This window comes from Otolemur garnettii, unplaced genomic scaffold, assembly GCF_000181295.1.
Source record: "Otolemur garnettii isolate 467f Iridium unplaced genomic scaffold, OtoGar3 scaffold00032, whole genome shotgun sequence".
Lineage (NCBI taxonomy): Eukaryota > Metazoa > Chordata > Mammalia > Primates > Galagidae > Otolemur > Otolemur garnettii.
The window spans coordinates 3,249,381-3,268,584 of NW_003852427.1; the positions used below are offsets into that span (position 1 = coordinate 3,249,381).

General features: G+C 37.3%; 1 protein-coding gene across 1 annotated transcript in view; it reads right to left on the reverse strand.

Annotated features, from left to right (window-relative positions):
- Positions 1-79: 79 nt before the first annotated feature.
- Positions 80-19,204, reverse strand: part of NPHP3 (nephrocystin 3) — a 42,311-nt gene continuing 23,186 nt past the window's right edge. Inside the window, 14 exon segments of the mRNA XM_023513068.1 lie at positions 80-1,667; positions 2,553-2,668; positions 3,228-3,353; positions 4,704-4,944; positions 6,264-6,391; positions 7,420-7,495; positions 8,748-8,989; positions 9,161-9,350; positions 11,217-11,339; positions 11,876-11,970; positions 13,799-13,963; positions 16,047-16,185; positions 17,613-17,695; positions 18,137-18,239. Coding sequence (XP_023368836.1) covers positions 1,481-1,667; positions 2,553-2,668; positions 3,228-3,353; positions 4,704-4,944; positions 6,264-6,391; positions 7,420-7,495; positions 8,748-8,989; positions 9,161-9,350; positions 11,217-11,339; positions 11,876-11,970; positions 13,799-13,963; positions 16,047-16,185; positions 17,613-17,695; positions 18,137-18,239 — 2,014 coding nt within the window. The 3' untranslated portion in view covers positions 80-1,480.

The following is a 19,204-nucleotide window of genomic DNA, read 5'->3' on the forward strand; positions in this document are numbered from 1 at the left end:
AACTACAGCAATAACATTACATCTATCTTTTGGGGTTTGTCGGGCCCGGGCTGGATTCGAACCCACCACCTTAGGTGTATGTGGCTGGCGCCTTAGCCGCTTGAGCCACAGGCGCCGAGCCGAGGACGCTCATTTTATAAGATTCTGCTTCATTTCTTTTAAGTTACCACTATAGTGCCTTGCTTCGTAAACTTCTGCACATATGAAACACCTGAGGATCCAGCTGAAATGCAGATTTTCACGAGGTTTGAGGAGAGGCCTGAAAGTTTGAATTTTTAATAAGCCCCCAGGTGGTGTTACTGGTTTATGGACCACACCTCAGAGAACATTATCCAAAACTTTAAGTTGAACAAAGTACTCAGTGAATATTAAGATCCAAGTCTTTTTAAAAATCGTGTATTTAAAAACTATACAAAACAGTAGCCCTCCTGTATAAACTAGAGTAGGGAAAAAAGAGCACCTGAAATCCTACTTTTATTTTAAAATGGTGAAGTATGGTTATTACATCTTTCACCTTTACATGCTGGGATCCTACAAGTACAGACAGTGTCCACGTTACAATCATCCAACTGAAGTACAATTCACATTTATGAACAGAGGCTATTACAGGTAAAACAAGTAAATGTACCTATTCCACCTTACGTGCAAATTCAACTTAACAAACCTACAGAACCTATCTTGTTCGTAACTTGGTGACTGTATTAAAATTGATGATTTTTAAATACACAAATGGCATAAAACAATATCCAAAATGTGGTGGTTATTTATAAAACACATAAAGAATATTTAATTTTCAGCATAAACATGGCAGACTGAGGTAAACGAAGAGACCGATTTAAACCATTTAATAAAGAAGATACAGGAGAATGTCATTTATATTTTGGGAAAAGTCAAAGAATGCTGTTACTACCATGTTAAGGACTTCAGACATGCAGATATCTTCTAGACAGTAACAAACAATATACAACGGAGAGAGAGTACAGAAAGCAGAGGGACTGGCCCAATCTGCTCAAAGAAAAGGTTGAATAAAAAAGAATATAAAAGAATATGGCAGCCAGGGATTCTTATGACTCATTTGTTTTACTGAAGACAATTCAAATATTTCATAAACATTATCCCTTTAATCCTTGAAACTTTCCTCTGAGGTAGAGCATCGGGCCAGACTACTGCTGAAAAGCGAGACAGAAGGGGGAGGCTAAAGTAGCTCTTGAGAGTGGAAAGGAATCAGGTAATTCTTCAACTTAACTGTTCTGCCAGTTCTTGTTGAACAAAGACACATCCTCTCCTCAAGCTGTCTTCAAATTCTCAGTCTACATCCTTGGATGCAGATCTCATGTGATAGGAATATTCTTTTAAACAACTATGATACGATTTCATATAAATATCAGTTAAATTATACAAAGTGGTATAAAAAAATCCTTAAAAACATTTTTTAAAGTTTCAAATTCTAACGTTCCAATGTTTTAATGTCAAAGAATTGTTATCTGCTATTATCTTTGTCCTTGTTTAGGAAAACATTAGGAGAGTGAGGTTTTAGGCTATATGTATCTCCACTGGATGAATGTCGTGAAGGAGCTTTTCCACCCAGCAGTGATGTTTCTGCTTCTTTTATTTCCATTGCCCTTTTGTAGAGTTCAGCAGCTTTTTCAAAATCACCTTCTTCATAGCTTCAGGAAAAAAAAGCAACTCTTAAAATAGAATATACCTCTTATCAATTATAAGGGATCTTATGGATACAGAAAGACGAGTTGTGAATAATTGCCCATTTTGTCCCCCTTTCTTTTTCCAGTGCATCCATTCAGGCAGAACAGTAAAATGGAATACTCAACTCTTCTCTTTTTGTATTGTGGAATATTTTAGTGTGTCCAATGGACACCACTAAAACCGTGTTGCAGTGGATGTGAAACTGCTAAGAAAAGCTAGGTATTCTTTGCATCCTGAGATACAGACAAATGAGCACGAAAAAGTCAACATATACTTAATGGTCAATTAGCCGAGGACAGCAAAGTGTCCACATTACTCCCAGAGCCAGTTAGCTGCACATGTAAACCATCTTCACCATTTGCCATGAAATACCCATTTGCAAAATAGATCATTTTGCTTCTGGTTACTGTTCTAGTATCTCTTGAAGTTGAATGAAAAATTCCTCTAAGAAAAAAACCAGGCTCGGCGCCTGTGGCTCAAGCGGCTAAGGTGCCAGCCACATACACCTAAGGTGGCGGGTTCGAATCCCCAGCCTGGGCCCGCCAAACAACAATGATGGCTGCAACCAAAAAATGGCCAGGCATTGTGGTGGGCGCCTGTAGTCCCAGCTTCTTGGGAGGCTGAGGCAGGAGACTCGCTTGAGCCCAGGAGTTGGAGGTTGCTGTGAGCGTGATGCCATGGCACTCTACCCAGGGGGATAGCTTGAGGCTCCGTCTCAAAAAAAAAAAAAAAAGAAAAGAAAAAAACCACTATTAAGCAATAAATATTTGGGGTGTTCTACGATGAGTCAAATTACAACTATTGTAAAAGAGTTGGACTGTATTAGGAAAAGTGAAAAATAATCTTACCTAAGCACAGCTAAATTTTTTAACGTTTCTCCAACTCGAGGATGCATCCGACCCAGGCTGTCTTCATAGATCTTTAATGCTCTTTCATATAATGGCAAGGCTTCAACATGTTTTTTCTTATTAAAAAAAAGTAATAATGCTCACTTGAACACACTGGGTTTCTGAAATTAATGTATTTTAGAATAAGCTGACCTACTTTGGTGAGAACTTTAAAAATGTTAGTATCCTCCTAGAAGATATGAATAAAAAGATTAATTTATGAATAATTAGAGGAGAAGCAACATGATGATAAGATAGATACCTAAGCTTTAGACCTGGCTTGGTAACCATTTAACAATAATCCAATCGTAAGTTCCTTCCTTTATTGCCAATAGGTACTATGTGTGTTTCTCACCCATAACAGGCAAATGCCACAAGCCTAAAGACAACATCATATACAGCGATGTAGGGCATCTCCAGAATTTAAAAGACATAGCCTATTCTCTGAATTAAACAGTGTTTTACACTAAGAGGAAGGGACCATCTTACAAATCTAATTTCAATTCAGGAAAACATTACAAATAAGTAACATTAAATTTTCTTTAAATATATTTACTATTGCCATATCTAACTTATGTATCTATATTTTATACCTTCAAATGATTCATTTGTAAGGAGTTAAATGTAGGGACTTACCATTTGGCTGTAAAGAACAGCTAAGTTCACCAAGGCAGTAGCTACACTAGGGTGTTTTGGTCCAAAGGATTTCTGTCGAATTTCAACAGCCAATTCATACAATGGTACAGCTTTGTCAAGTTTCCCCTAAAAAACAAAAGTGATATGCCCAAAGTGTTACGGCAATAAAAGGCTACCTGATGAGAATTTATTCCATAAATAAATTTCATATTAAAGAGTAACTTTGAGGGAAAAAAATTCAGAAACATTTCCTCCCAGTTTAATGGTTAAGTTTATACACAATAGAAAATTTAGTAGAATACATAAGTAGAGCTATACTCTGCTGAATGTAAAACCATTTTCTCTGATGATTTAGAAAGCCCTTTGGGATCACCCATTATTACTCACTGTTTCTAGTGTAGTGAAAATACGCCAGTTTAAGGTTTGCTACTGCACATACTTTGGAGACTGCATGACAATAAAAAACTCATTTCCCGGCAAACCACTTTCAGATTTTTCTGATTATTTCCTTTTACTTGAAAGTGAGATAGAAATATGCACCCTTCTTACCAAAACAAACTTCAGAATCAGGACGACCAGTAAGGGTCCCATAAAATCTAAAGACAGTCTAGGAAGCCCTGTGCAAAATGACACTAAATGAAAGCAGATTTCCTCGGAACTTTTGTGGGTTTCTTTTTGAGAATACCTATAAACATTCTAAATTTCACTCAGCAGGAATCCCATGAGAAAAAATGGTTACATTTCACCAACCCACACCAGGTTACTTTTAATTATAGGCAAAGCCAAGAAAGAGTGAAATAAAAAATGTTCATTTAAATGATCAACTACAAAGACCTCCCAGCAGTCCCAACAATTGGGTGATTTGTTATGTTTATACACAACATAAACAGCATTAAACAGCAAATAATACTAGTGGAATTTTAGAACTTCTATAATGTAAAATATATTTGAATTAGAATGCTGATAAATTCATTTGTATTTGGAATGTATTTTAATAAAACCAAATCAGTTAAGTTTGAAACAGTATTTTTATTTAAAATTTTTTTTTAGAGAGTCTCACCCTGTTCCCAGGCTGGAATGCAGTGGCACAGTCATAGCTCACTGCAACCTTGAATGCGTGGGCTCAAGTGATCCTCCTGCCTCAGGTTCTCTAATAGGTGGCACTGCCACCACATATGGCTAATTTTGCATTCTTTGTAGAGAGGAGGTCTCATATGTTGTCCAGGCTTCTCTCAAACTCTTGGTCTCAAATGATCCTCCAGCCTCTGCCTCCCAAAGTGCTGGGATTGCAGGAATGAGCCACTATACCCAGGCAGAAATAGTATTTTTATATGTTCTACTCATTTATTAAAAATTAAATTATGATTTTAAAAGCTCATATAAAATAATCTACCCATCATAAAAATAATTTTGCTGATAGTAATATGGCTTAATTAATGTTATAAAATATATGTAACCATGCCAAGGATTACTTACCATTTTTTTATACAAGACTGAAAGATGCTTCACTGTATATGCCAAAGAAGGGTGATCAGGAGCTAAGGCACGTCTCCGAATGTCTAAAGCTCTTTCATAAAGTTCTTCTGCTTTATCATACTGTTTCTTTTCATTGCATAGAGCTGCCAGATTATTCAAAGACTGGGCACAGTCAGGATGATCTGGTCCTAGGACTCGCTCCCTCATTTCTAAGGAACGCTTCAGGAACTGGTCAGCTGTTCTATGAATACAATCCCAAAATGGTATAAACAATTCATTTTTTAGAACTCTGAATCCCAAGCCCTGATTAAGTGAAGAACTGAATCACTTTCATTCTTAAATCCAACTTAAAATGAAAGATTCAACTCAAAATCCTCTCTTCCCCTCTTTCCCACCCTCCTCCCTTCATACCCTTTTGTTTTTAGAGACACTGTCTTATTCTGTCACCCTCGGTAGAGTGCCGTGGCATCATAGCTCACAGCAACCTCCAGCTCCTGGGCTCAGGCCACTCTTGTCTCAAGTCTCCCGAGTTGCTGGGACTACAATACCCGGCCATTTTTTGTTGCAGTTTGGCTGGGGCTGGGTTTGAACCCACCACTCTTGGTACATGGGGCTGGTACCCTACTCACTGAGCCACAGGTGCCACCCTCTTCATGCCCTTTTTCTGATAGTTTGAGGACCTAAAGAATCTAAACGATTGCCTCAATTCTCCACTTCTAAAAGATAAACCGACAGGTGTTTACAAAATAAATTTTTTATACTTCTAAAATGAAAGATTTTGGTATTTACTCTTCCTCTCTTTGGAGTTAGTACTAAATAATTTTTGTTTATTTGTAGAGACAGGATCTTGCTCTATGGCTCTGGCTGAAGTACAGTGGCATCATCACAGCTCACAGCAACCTCAAACTCTTGGGTTCAAGCAATCCTCCTGCCTCAGCCTTCTAGGTAGCTGGGACTATAGGTGTGTAATCCTAAGCCTGGTTAATTCTATTTTCTATTTTGTAGAAAACCGGGTCTTGCTATGTTGCTCAGGCTCATTTTAAACTCCTGGCCCCAACTGATCCTCCCAGCTTAGCCTCTCAGGGTGTCATGCATGAGCCACAGCACTGGCCCTAAATAATTTTTAATAAAAGACTACAGCATGATTTTTCACAGAAAGTTCTGTAAAGTGAGCTAATTATTTGTTGCCATTTTGAGTCTTTTCGTCCAAATTGACAAAACTAGCAACATCTACATTCTTTTCTTCATTCTCCAAATAGTCCCAAGCTGCTTCTCCTGTGAGGTCTTATGTATAATACCTACATAAAATCAACTTTTCATAAATATATGAAACATATTAGGGAGACTGTGGAATAAATTTTCAGCTAAGAATGTTAAAAGAAACAGAAAATGCCATGATCTTTAAGTGTGGTCTTTAGTCATCATATAACATCATACATGAAATACGGCGTGGTTTTTAACCAGTTTTTTCTTAGTCTTAGACTTGATGGAAATGTAAAACAGCTTTGCACTCAAGGGCAAATGGATACTTATTTTCATTCTCAACACCATGGTACTCACTCCAGGTTGTTTTGAAGGTAGTAGAGAACACCCAGTTCATTGAGGGTCCGAGCGTTATCAGGTGTGTCCTTACCTAACGTCAGCTCTTCTAACTGCAGGGCCCGTCTACGTAAAAGGGCAAATCCATACTGCAGTAAAGAAAAAAACTAAAAACAATCACTAAGCAGATACACTCTTTGATGCTGAGACAATATGCTAAGGTCCTAAAAATTCCTTTCTCATTTTTTCCCTTTAATCTAGATAATGATATTAAGTATTATACTCAATGAATTTAACAGTTCCTAAGAATACATGTTTCCACAAAGCAACATCTTCTAAAATTCATAAGAACTACTTTGTGAAAATGATTATGAGATATTATAGAAAGTATCAATATCTCAAAGTGCTTCAAAGAGATTAGGGATTAGGTAACAATTTGTAAGTATTTACTAACCCCACTGCTAAAAACAAAATTAGGAGCTTAAAAATGCACACATATTTTAACTTAAAGAAACACAGGACATTTAAATTTTACCAGCAAGTTAGAAAAATGAAAATAATTACTTTACATTTGAATCTAACATAAAATGTTAACTAAATTTTCTTTTATTCCCTTTTCCAACCCTTTAAAGAAAACAATCTTTAAATCCCACCTTCTAAAGCCTAATCTTCAAATGAACTTTGTAGTCCACTTTTTATTTTTTTTGAGACAGAGCCTCAAACTGTGGCTCTGGGTAGAGGTCTGTGGCATCACAGCTCATAGCAACCTCCAGCTCCTGGGCTCAAGCGAGTCTCTTGCCTCCACCTCCCAAGTAGCTAGGACCACAGGTGCCCACCACAACGCCCAGCTATTTTTTGGTTGCAGCCATCATTGTTGTTTTGGCAGGCCTGGGCTGGATTCGAACTCACCAGCTCAGGTGTATGTGGCCAGTGTCTTAGCCACTTGAGGCACAGGTGCCAAGCCTGTAGTCTGCTTTTTAAAAGTCTACTAAGTTGCAATCTCATTAACACTGATATTTAAACACGTAAGTAAAAACGGAGATGTTAACTGGTACTTTCCTAGAAGTCACTTAAAAATCCAAAGCTCTTAAACCATGAGGTTTATGCATTTATGATGTTCAGAGATGCTCTTTTCCTCTTATGTTCAAAACACAACACGAAGGAAATTTCTCATTACCAAGTTGCCTTTTCTCCTTGTAGCTTTCTGATGAATTTTTAAGGATTTTTTCCTAAAATGTTCAGCTTGTTCATATCTTAAAATAAAAAGTACAAATATGTCAAACAAAAGAAACATATTCAAAGTCTACTTCCATTGAAATGAACACACATAGTGTGAAACTCTTTTTTAGCTATTAAACATAGCATTAGTCTAGAAGTAAAAGTCATGGAATTAAAAAACTCTAACAGAAATCCTCAGAAAACAAAATCAGACAAAACAAGAGTCTAGTCCTCTAAGACATTTAATTATTTTTAACTAATTTAACTCATTTTGCATCTCCAAAGAGCAACCTAATTAAATGGAAAGCCAAAATTTTAGTGGCTACGGCCCCTTTTCCTGTATAGGTTTACTTCTGGTCAAATATAAATGTGAAATTCACATTTGTGGAAGTTTGTGTGGAACAATTCTTCCAGAAGTTAAAAGTTCCAGTACATATCACTTATGACGAAACAAAAGAAATAACTTCTGAAAAAGGAAGAAATGTCATTCAGTGGGTACCTAAGAGATAAAAGAGACTTTTTATTATATAGGGATTAGCAAAATTGTTCTGTAAAGGGCTTTTTGATAATTTAGGCTTTGTGGGCCACTGCTTTCTGCCACAGTAAGGAACTCTACCTGTGAAGCATAGAAGCAACCACAGATAATATATAAATGAGAAAATTGTGGCTGTATTCCAGTAAAACCTTATTTATAAAACTGGACGTGGCCCGTGAGCAATGGTTTGCTAGGCCTATACCAGCTGAGCACCCTTATTCTGAAAATCAAAAGTCCAGAATGCTCTAAAATCTGAAACTTTCTAAGCACCGAGGTGATGCCACATGTGGAAAGTTCTTTATCTGTCCTCATGTGACAAGCTGCAGTCAAAACACAATCAGAAACTTTGTTTTATAAATGAAATTATTTAAAATATTGTATTACATTAACTTCAGGCTATATGTAGAAGATGTATGTGAAACACAAAGGAATTTCATGTTTAGACTTGGGTCTTATCCCCACAATAGCTAATTTATCTACATACAAATATTCCAAAATCTCAAATATTACAAAGTTAGCCAGTCAATGAGCCAGGATTCAAACCCAAGACTATGTGACTCCAAAGTCCATGGTTTCTCCTTCATGCATCCACAAGGAGATGAATCTTACAGTTCTAATGTTCCCTAATTCCCACCAAGAAATATTATGTGAATATGATGCACAGGGTAAGGAAAAGCACACAGCCACACGAGTACATTAGAAGACTGTGACTCCCCTTTGTAAAATCAGAGTACTACTGATTTAAATCTTACTTGTTTTGTTTCTGGTACAAAGTTGCCAGAGCCTCAAGTTCACGAGCAGTATGTGGATGGTCTGCACCATAAGCATTCTCTGAGATTTCCAAGGCCTGTTTATACAGCTGCTCTGCGTTGCCAAACTTCTTCCACTGCACATACACACTTGCTAGTTGGTGGAGGGACTGAGCTACTCTGGGGTGATCTGGATCTAAAGCTGTTTCTCGAATTTCTAGAGACCTCTGCAGAGGCACCACAGCCTGGGAAAATGAGGGTAAAGGCTAATGAAAATGAATAAAATGCCATTAAGACCTGTCACCTGATTACGTGTCAAAGATCTCAGTATAACAAATGAAAACTGCATTAGCCCCTCGTTAGAAAACATGAACACCCACCCCGTCTCTGACCTTCCAGGGGGCTGCCGAGCTTACCTGACTGAGAAGGCCTAGATCCTTGAGAAATCGCCCCAGAGTTTCGTAGAGATCGGCTAAGCAAATCATGTTCTCCTCGCCTTCACAGTTTTTCTCATACTGCTTCAATGAGTCAAAGTATTCTGCTGCCATCGCGCTTTTGTCTTTGCCCACAAACTGCCAGTAACTCAGCAACTCAGCAAAGTGTCCTCTGTTTCAACAGATAACAGCAATTCAATGAAAAAAAAATTTAAAATCCAAGATGAAAATACCAGAATTCATATCAAGTTACTGAAAACTGATCAGTAGGCAAGTACAGCGTGGTGAGGCAGGACTCGGACTGAGGTCTGAGTTCCAGCGCTTCCTAGCTTGAGTGATCTCCAACAGGTTGTCTGAGCTCCTGCACTTCGTCATCCTCATCTGCAGAAGTGGGGACCACACTACTTGCCTCAGGGGTTACTGTAAGGAGATTACTGCATGCAGTAACTACTTCATAGTGTTGCTGTTATCATTAACATCACTGTGGCCAATCACCAATGAAATTTATCTGAATTGCATTTTTTTTTTGCAGTTTTGGCTGGGTCCGGGGCTTGAAGCTGCCAACCCTGGTATATGGGGTTAGCACCCTACTCCTTGAGCCACAGGCGCCACCCAGTTTTTTTTTTTTTTGAGACAGAGTCTTACTCTATTAACCTGGGTAGAGTGCTGTGGCATCAAGCTATCCCCTCCCATCAGTCTTCCCAAGTAGCCGGGACTACAGATGTGCACCATTGCGCCCAGCTAATTTTTCTATTTTTAGTAGAGTCGGGGATCTCACCCTTGCTCAGGCTGGTCTCAAACGCCTGAGCTCAGGGAATCTTCCTGCCTTGGCCTCTCAGGGTGCTAGGATTGCAGGTGTGAGCCACCACGCTTGACTTTGAATCATTTTTATATATTTCATGGTTCTTAGTCAACTGCTGAGTTCACCCAAAAAATTATTCTAAATGATGAAAATTAGAAAGAGAATAAACTAATGAAACATAGCCTGTCATAGAGTGTCACTTTGCATTTTTATCAAGAAGTTGAATGATAAAAAGTAAGCTTATTCATCTGTCCTATATATGATTTTAAGTAGCATGGGAGAGCTGGTAAAGCACAAATCTGATTGCAAAGGACTCACAAAAAATTAGAATGGAGATCGGAAATAATTTAAGAGTCACAACAAAGAAATCAGAGAGAGTTCACTTAGGAGCGAAACATATTATGTAGCTATTTTATTAAAAATGTCCAGATTTCTTTTTTTTTTTGAGACAGAGCCTCAAGCTGTCACTCTGGGTAGAGTGCTGTGGCATCACAGATCACAGCAATCTCCAATTCCTGGGCTCAAGCGAGTCTCCTGCCTCAGCCTCCCAAGTAGCTGGGACCACAGGCACCAGCCATAATGCCCGGCTATTTTTTTGGTTGCAGCCATCATTGTTGTTTGGCGGGCCTGGGCTGGATTTGAACCCGCCACCTTAGCGACTTGAGCCACAGGCGCCAAGCCAAATGTCCAGATTTCTAAGTGAGGCAGAAAAACTCCCTGATGAGGCTTAGTTACATCAGAAGCTTGGCTTGCGTACTTAGTAGGTCAGGAATTCTGCCACTGATAAACTCAAACACACCAAAAGAGAGAAACAGAATCTATTTGTGACACAGGGTAATCTTTGAATTCAATGCTAGACAGATTCTATTTGGAGCCCAGAGTTTGGTTTTAAAGGCTACATTCTGAGATACCTTCAGGCCCTAAGAAGCAGACACTATAAACTATCTTTCAGGATAGTTTGGATTTGAACCAGCTTAAATATAAAAATAAGACAGAAAGTTGTCCCCAGATCCTTCCAGCTCTGATTTGATGAAGCAATACTCTATGTTTTCCTCTTGGAAAAAGCAGCTGACATAGCAATTTGCAAATTATTTTAAAAATTTTCTGATAGTTTGTATTTTAGGGACCACTGAAGCTAGAGTAAGTTTTAAATTAAAAATGACATTTTTTCTTTGTTAAACTTAACAACTGTTTTAAATCTTTCTGGGAAAAGATGTTCTATAATAAGTTTCTTACCTTTTATAAAGGTTTTGAGACACGAAGAGATTGAGAAGGCAATCGTGCAGTTTCTGCTTACTTCCCTGTTGCTGAAAAAGCCATGGGAGTTCATCTGCACTTCTCCAAGTCACCCTGTCCTGACTGAACAGATAGCAGACAGCACTCAGTGATACCTTCCTACAACGAGACTGCTTCAAAAAGGCTTTGGACACATGCACACATGTTGAAGGAAGAAAAAAAATATGATATACATCTGATTCTTTAAATATAACGTAATACTGAGAAAGCTTAAGTCAAAATCAGAAAATTTACCAACCTATGAAAATAAATTCAGTGATACTCAGAACCTTCAACCAGACTCTAAAACTATTTTCCTAAGCCTCAATGGGCTCACCTACACATGCACATAGATACATTACATGCATGTTTTAAACTGTTTAACTGGAATAAAATAAAAATAATATAATGACCCTACATTGGTTTTCCTTAAGTGTAAACCTTTAGCATAGTAGTAAAAGACTTACACAATTATCTTTTGATCTTTGGACATTAACAAAGAAGAGGATTTAATCTTTTTGTAATAATTTAATTTTTATACTTTAAGCTAAGAAAGAGAAGACAGAAAGGCAGGATGTGTTGCAGGAGTTACAGAAGAACAATATGGGTGTCCATGATACCTTAGCTGCAGGGTAAAATAGTTGATTAGCTTTTGTCTGTATGAAGAGATTACAGCGGGACAGTCTATGTACTCCAACCTCACTGCTTCCCAAGCCTAGGGAGAAAAAGAAAAAATATTACATTCTATATTATGTAAGTCACTGAATATCTGACAGTTAAATCTACAAAAAAAGAATTTACAATTATTTCCATGTTACAACTGTGTAATAGCAATGTTCATTAGAACATTTTTAAATTCAGGAAATATTTAAGTGATAAATAATATTAATAAAAATAATAAGAATAAAAATTCCTGTACTATTGTTTAAGAACTCAAAATCCAATTTAACTAAAACATTTAGTTAATACACTAAAAATCTCAGAAATGTGGAGTGAACAGTTACTATAATAGAAAGAATAAATTATATTCAAGTGACACACAATAAAAGAGCAAGATAAAGCAGTGAAATTACAAGCATCTCACCTCTACAAAGACAATACAGCATGCGCAAAGACTTCATTTGCATTTGTATACAGACATAAATTAACCAGGGCATTGCAGATGATAAGAATTATATTAGCCAATGGTTCCTCAAGATTTACTATTATGTACTAGACGTCATGTCTAGTAACTCACAAGGACCAAGGACCACTTCAATCAACTCTCTTCACAACCCCTTTGTTAAACTGGAAGTCTGCCCAGGGCTTAGACAGCTTTGCCCAAGGTGAGAGAGCTATTAAGCTACGAATACCTGAGTTATGAAAGGAGGTTGACTGACTCACTCACAGAGTCCAAGTTCATAATACATGCACACTTGAGTGCTGCCTAATGACATCTTGGTTAAAATGAACTGCATACAGTAGTATGACAGTAGTTCCATAAGAATATAATGGAGCTGCCCTACATAGGTATACCATTAAAAATTTTTCATACCATATTTTTACTATACCGTTTCTATGTTTAGTACAAAAATACCTAGTATTGTGCTCCAGCTGCCTACAGTATTCAGTAAATAACAAGCTATACAGATTCGTAGCCTAGGAGAGATAGGCCCTGCCATGCAGCCTCTCTGCTAGGCAGGCTATCCCACCTAGGTTTATGTACATGCACTCTGATGTTTGTACAATGATGAAATCTTCTGACAATGCATTTTTTAGAATGTATCCCTGGTTGGTAAGTGACAAATAACTATAGAACAATATCAGCAATTCAATGAAACATAGAATTAAAAAATGTTTCTTCTTCCAGAAAGAAACTACCTTTAAAAATTTTTCTTTGAGAATTTTTGTGACTGGCACTTTTTTTTTGGAGACAGAGTCTCACTATGTCTCCCTAGGTAGAGTACCGTGGAGTCACAGCTCACAGCCACCTCCAACTCTTGGGCTTAAGCAATTCTCTTGCCTCAGCGTCCCAAGTAGCTGGGACTATAGGCGTCTACCACAATGCCTGGCTATTTTTCTTATTGCAGTTGTCATTGTTTAGCTGGCCTTGGCCAGGCTGGAATCCGCCAAGCCTCGGTGCATGTGGTTTGTGCCATAACCACTGTGCTACGGGCGCTGAGACATGACTGGAACTTTTAAAAGATTTTCAGATTTCATTGGGGCGAAGGAAGACAACATGAAATCTACCCTTTAAATCACTTTTAAGTGTAAAATACAGTATCGCTAACTATAGGGACAATGTTATATACCAAACCCCTAGAACTTATTCATCTGGCAGAAACTACCTTTTAAAGTAATAGCCACCTCATACAGGTACGATACAGGTACTATATAAGCATGATACTAGCTAACCTAAAATCATCACAAAAAGATTATAGTACAAAATTTCAGATTTAAATGTTGTCTTGTAACTGAAACATTTAAAATATTATAACATGGAATAATATGTTGATATTTGTAAGTAAAAAGTCTTATTACAAGATGCTTAAAATAACATTTACCTGTAGGTGTTGAAACCTGAGCAAGCCACATCCATAAGTCAACAAACACATCTTGTGTAAACTGTGAATAAGAGTGGTCAGGACAGCCCAGGACATTTCAGGATAGAGTTCCATCAACTCTGATTCACTCACACCATTGTGACTGACATTGATGAGGCAGAGAGTCTAGGCAGAAATCCCAATTAAAGGTAATTAGGCACCTCTATAAGTAGCTAATAGCCGTTAACATTTCCATAGCTCTTTTAACTTTTTACCCAAACTTATAATCAAATGATTTAATGAACCAAGAAATAATTTTTAAAAAATAAAACACTGTCTAAAAGGCACTAATCAAGAACAAGATAATGTATACATAAAATCTACCATGCCAAAGATGAATAGAAACAGACGAAGTTTAGTAAAAATGAAGACTGCATGAAATGTATTATTTAAACTAATGATAGGCTGGGTTTGGTGGCTCATGCCTGTAATCCTAGCACTCTGGGAGGCCAAGGTGGGAGGATAGCCTGAAGCCAGGAGTCTGACACCAGCCTGAGGAACAGCAAGACCCTGTCTCTACACACACACAAAAAAAAAAAAAAAAAAGAAGAAGAAAGAAAAATTGACTGGGTATATTGGTGCCTGCCTGTAGCCCCAGCCACTGGGGAGGCTGAGCAGGAGGATCAAATGAGCCAATGAGCTTGAGTTTGCTGTGAGCTATGATGACAACATTGCACTCCAGCCCAGGTGACAGCCTGAGGAAAAAAAAAGCAAAACCAAGTCCAAACCCCCCCAAAAGCAAGAAAGCTAATGACAGAATTCCAATTCTGGAAAGACAGGGGGAAAATAACCCTATTATCACAATTGTCTGCAAATATTAGATGCATTTCAGGTGCCAAAAGTGAACAGGAGACTGAAATCAGAGGGCCAAGTGCTGGAGCTCCAGTGGAGACAGAGGACAGGGCTTGGGTTTTCACATCCACAGTAGAATGGAAAGTGAGACTTTATGCCCTATGTAAGGAATTGAAAATAAAATGCTTGTTGATAGTCAGACTCAAAAACCCTTGAAACATTAGCCCACAGACACAAGGAAAGGATATAAGGAAGTTTGTGGGTGTGGGGATGGGATAAAAACTGAAAACCCCAGGAACCACCAACCTGAAAAATGGGTTCAGGTTCAAATTAGGAGTTCAGTAAGACTGTCAGATTTTAAAAAAAATTTTCAGAGATCAAAATTGAATATCTTAACAATCAAAATTGTTATTGTAATTATAAAGTTCTCTTAGAAATAAATCTTAACAATAGACCTTCAGGGGGAAGAAGGAGTAGGGCGTCAGCCCCATATGCCAGAGGTGGTGGGTTCAAACCCAGCCCTGGCCAAAAACTGCAAAAAAACAAAAACAAACAAAAAAAAAGTTATTGGAGGGCATTACAGAAGTTAACTAAGTAATGGAGAATTGTTTAGCTCTCCCTGGAAGGGGAGACTTAGTGATAATTCTTCCAAAATGATCTCTAAATTCAATGTAATTCAAATTAACATTACAAAATGAGGTTCCATAGCACTTTAGGAGTCAAAGGCTAAAAATACATATGGAAAATTAGCCAAGACAATTGTGAAGAGAATAATAAACAGGGATTTGCCCTAGCAAATATCAAAAGCTTAAAGTTCTAACACTAACAACTAAGAAAGACGGTGTGGTACTGGCAAAGAATAGGTAAACTTGGAACGGAAGAGAACAGAAACAGATTTTTGTATGTGAGCTTGGTATCTGTCAGGTACTGCAATCAGCAGAAAAGATGTACCATTTAGTAAAAAGAACAATTAGCCATATGACAAAAGATTAAAAAGTAGATTACTTCCTCACAAAATAAAAATAAATCAACGAGTTAAGAACTTATACATGAAGGAATAAACTATAAAAGACATTTATTCGCAAACTCTATACTAAAAGATTTGCATTCAGTAGGTAGAACATGTAACAACTCCTACAGATCAATAAGAAAGGCAAACAACCCAATTAAAAACATGGGTAAGGCTTGTACCAGCAAGTCACATAAGAGAAAACAAGGACAGCAGGCATGAAAAGGAGCTAAATCTCAGTGATAACCAGGAAAATGCAAATTTCTACAAGCACACTATGGCTGCCAGCACTCCTGGATAAGCTTCAAACCTATTTAAGCACAAGTTTAAAAAGAACTATTACTATAATTCACACGCAATACTAACGAGGCAAACTAATCTTCCTTTTATAAGTTCACTTGACTTTACCCGTTTCATTAATTCTTTATCCGCATCATTTGCCATGGACTCCTGGATGACACGCAGAGCAAGGCGATATAAGGAAACTGTATCTTGACACTGGGAACACTGATGCAGGATTCTGTCTAAATTGCCTGCTCTCCCGGCACTGTTGGAATTCAGAAGAGATTTAATTTCTTATAAACTGCCAACACCTATGAAAAATCTGAGGTAATAGAAACTATGTGATCTCTATTATTTTTTTTTGATACTGCAACAAATAACAGGAATTCAATAAAACATGATATAGGAAACTGGCAGTTTAATAGAGCTGTTAGAATCAGGCAGTTTATTTTGGTATATACCATCTAATTCAATAAACATACGCTCACACTGTATGTCAAGCAACTACTATGCTTTATGGATCATAAAAATGAGTAAGGTTCTAATCATCCAGGAGCATGCCATCTACAGACAGGAGGCAGGGAAATCTGGTAAGTACTGTTAGTTAAGTTTGCAAAGCAAATTTGTGTAGGATCAGAATTTTGGAAACATTTGGCTAAAATAAACAAAATCAGCAAATCAAGGTTTTAAAAATATTACATAATATTTATTTATAAAAAATGTATATTTTATAAACATAAAGAGAAAAATACAAAAGAAATGGTTCATAGTCCCTCTTAAAATATCTTCAATAAATACTCTGAAATGTATGGAAAGCAAGTCACACTTTTAAATTGTACTTAGTGTACTACCGATGTTCCCAGAGGCCAGAAACATCGCCAAAACTTTGTCACTGGAAAAAGTTGGTGGAAATATCACAGGCAAGTTAAAGTCGCAGAGGATTCAAATGTGGTGCTCAAGATGGGAATATGGCATTGAGAGACAAAAGTACTCGATTCATCGCTGCTCAGCCTTTTGGCTAAAATCAAGTACAAAAGTACTAGATTCAGTGTCAAGAAATATGAGTTACACTAGGATCACTATCTATCATGGTGAAGACCAAACAATGCATTAAGTCTCTTTTACTTCTGAGTTGAGAACAAAGCAGATTGAAGCTGTGTTGAAGAAATCAAAGTAGTAACATACTCCAGTGTTTATCTGAAGCAGATTATTAATGGGGATGTAAAACAGAACGACTATTTTATGATGAAGACTTTATCAGGAATTGAGAACAGTGACAATTAAAAATTCCCGCCGACAGTTACCTACCCACCCATATCAAGGACACCTGAAATGACATTCTTACATCTCAGCCATCCTTCACTTTCCCAAAGCAAGGGGCATCAGGGAGGTGCTAATGAACACTCAAGGGTGGGCCCCAAATGAGGGGAAAGATAACTTTCTCTTGCCACCTCCAGTAGGGAATGGGTTAGTAAAAAGAAAATCAGCCACATTTATTAACAAGTTTGATAAATCACAGCTATTCAATCTTCAGCCATAAGTCACCTCCTCACAGAACGTTAGTATCATCATTAGGAAAAACAGAACCTGAGTGGCCCAAGAGGCTGTGTAATGATCAGTTCTCGGTTTGGCATGGTGAGGCAGACATCTGCGGCAAACATGCAGAGATTGTGTAAACCTACCACCACTTACCGCGTGATCATTTTGCTGCAAAGGGTGACATAAAGGGCATTGCAGGTTGTGGCAGAACGACAGTGTCGTTCTAGCTTCTTCTCCTACACCAGTTTACAAAAAAACAAAATGAAAATATACAAACCACCCTGGAATTAAGCGGTCACTACTAATGAGCCAGCAACAAATATCCCAGCAGAAATGACACCATTTCTGCCATCAGGGACATCACACCTTGCAATGGAGGATCCTTGTCTGGTTGGTCTACCAACTGCAGACCACAGACGTGGCAAATATGAAAATGTTTTCAACGTGTAAAGTATCTGCTTAATATTACATAGTAAAGTAAACCTTAAGATCTAAATCTTTTTTATTGCTTTTTCTCTGCCCATTATTAGTTTGAGAGGGAATGCATTTACCAAAGTAATTACTAAACTCCAATTTTCCTTATAACAGCAGAGCTCTTATATTGAATTTTAAGTCTCATGAGATGTTTTATAGGAAAGCTTGATAGTAAAAGCAGCATCAAAATTAAAAACACTTACCTGTTCTTTACTCAATGTAATGTCTACAGAGTGGCATTCTGCAATTATAATAGATTTTGCATCTTTTGGATTTAAAGGATCGAGATGAAGGGTAGGCCACAACCTTTTATTTAAAGAAAAGAAAAATGAAAATTCTAATAATACAGCAAGAACTGTAATCTATTCACAAGTTAAAATCCATTATATGATCTTTTTTATACTGCCTTTATAAAATAATCAAAACCCATTTCTGCTAAGCATATTAAATAATAGCAATTTTTCACACATTCTAATATGTGTATCCTTATTTTCAGCATTAAAGCACAACAAAGAATGTTATAAAATAAACAGTATATATATTAGATGGCTAGGTGGTAAAATATTTCTAGTTCTATATTTTAAGCTATCAGTAAAACTAACCATAGGCATTATCTTCTATGTCTAAGAAATGGTATAAAACACAGTTGTAAGTACTTATAATGAAATTAGAATTTAATCATAACCACATGCATTCTTAGTGTGGCGGTTTCTTCTGGAGAAGTGAAAAAATCTCCCCTTTTTATTTATAAAATACAAATATGCACATATATGTGTTTATATACAGTCTATGTGCAGTATTAAAATTTCTTAGGGGACATGATTAGAAAGAAAATACCTAAAAAGGATTATTAGGGGCAAAAATAGGTTGAGAAATACTGCTCTACAGAATTCAACCACCATATTCCTTTTTTTAGGGCCTTTAAAGTGAGCTCGAATTTCAAGATAACAGGTGTCTAGTCTATTATTCCCAGACTGGCCCTTTCCCTGTTTTCCCCATCAAAACATTTAACTACCTATTAGACATAGTTCCTTGGTGCTATAATTGGCAACTCAAACAAATCATGTCCAGAAACTAAACTCACCACCTTTCCCCTCCAAACCTGCCTGTCCTTTGTGTTTCCTATTTCAGTTGGTGAAACCATATTTACTTAATTTCTTAAGTCAGAAACTCAGGAATCATCCTAGCTCTCTCCTTTTCCCTTTCCTCCCAGATCCGACCTCCCACCAAATCCTACAGATTGCGTCTTCTTGAATTCATCCACTTCTCCC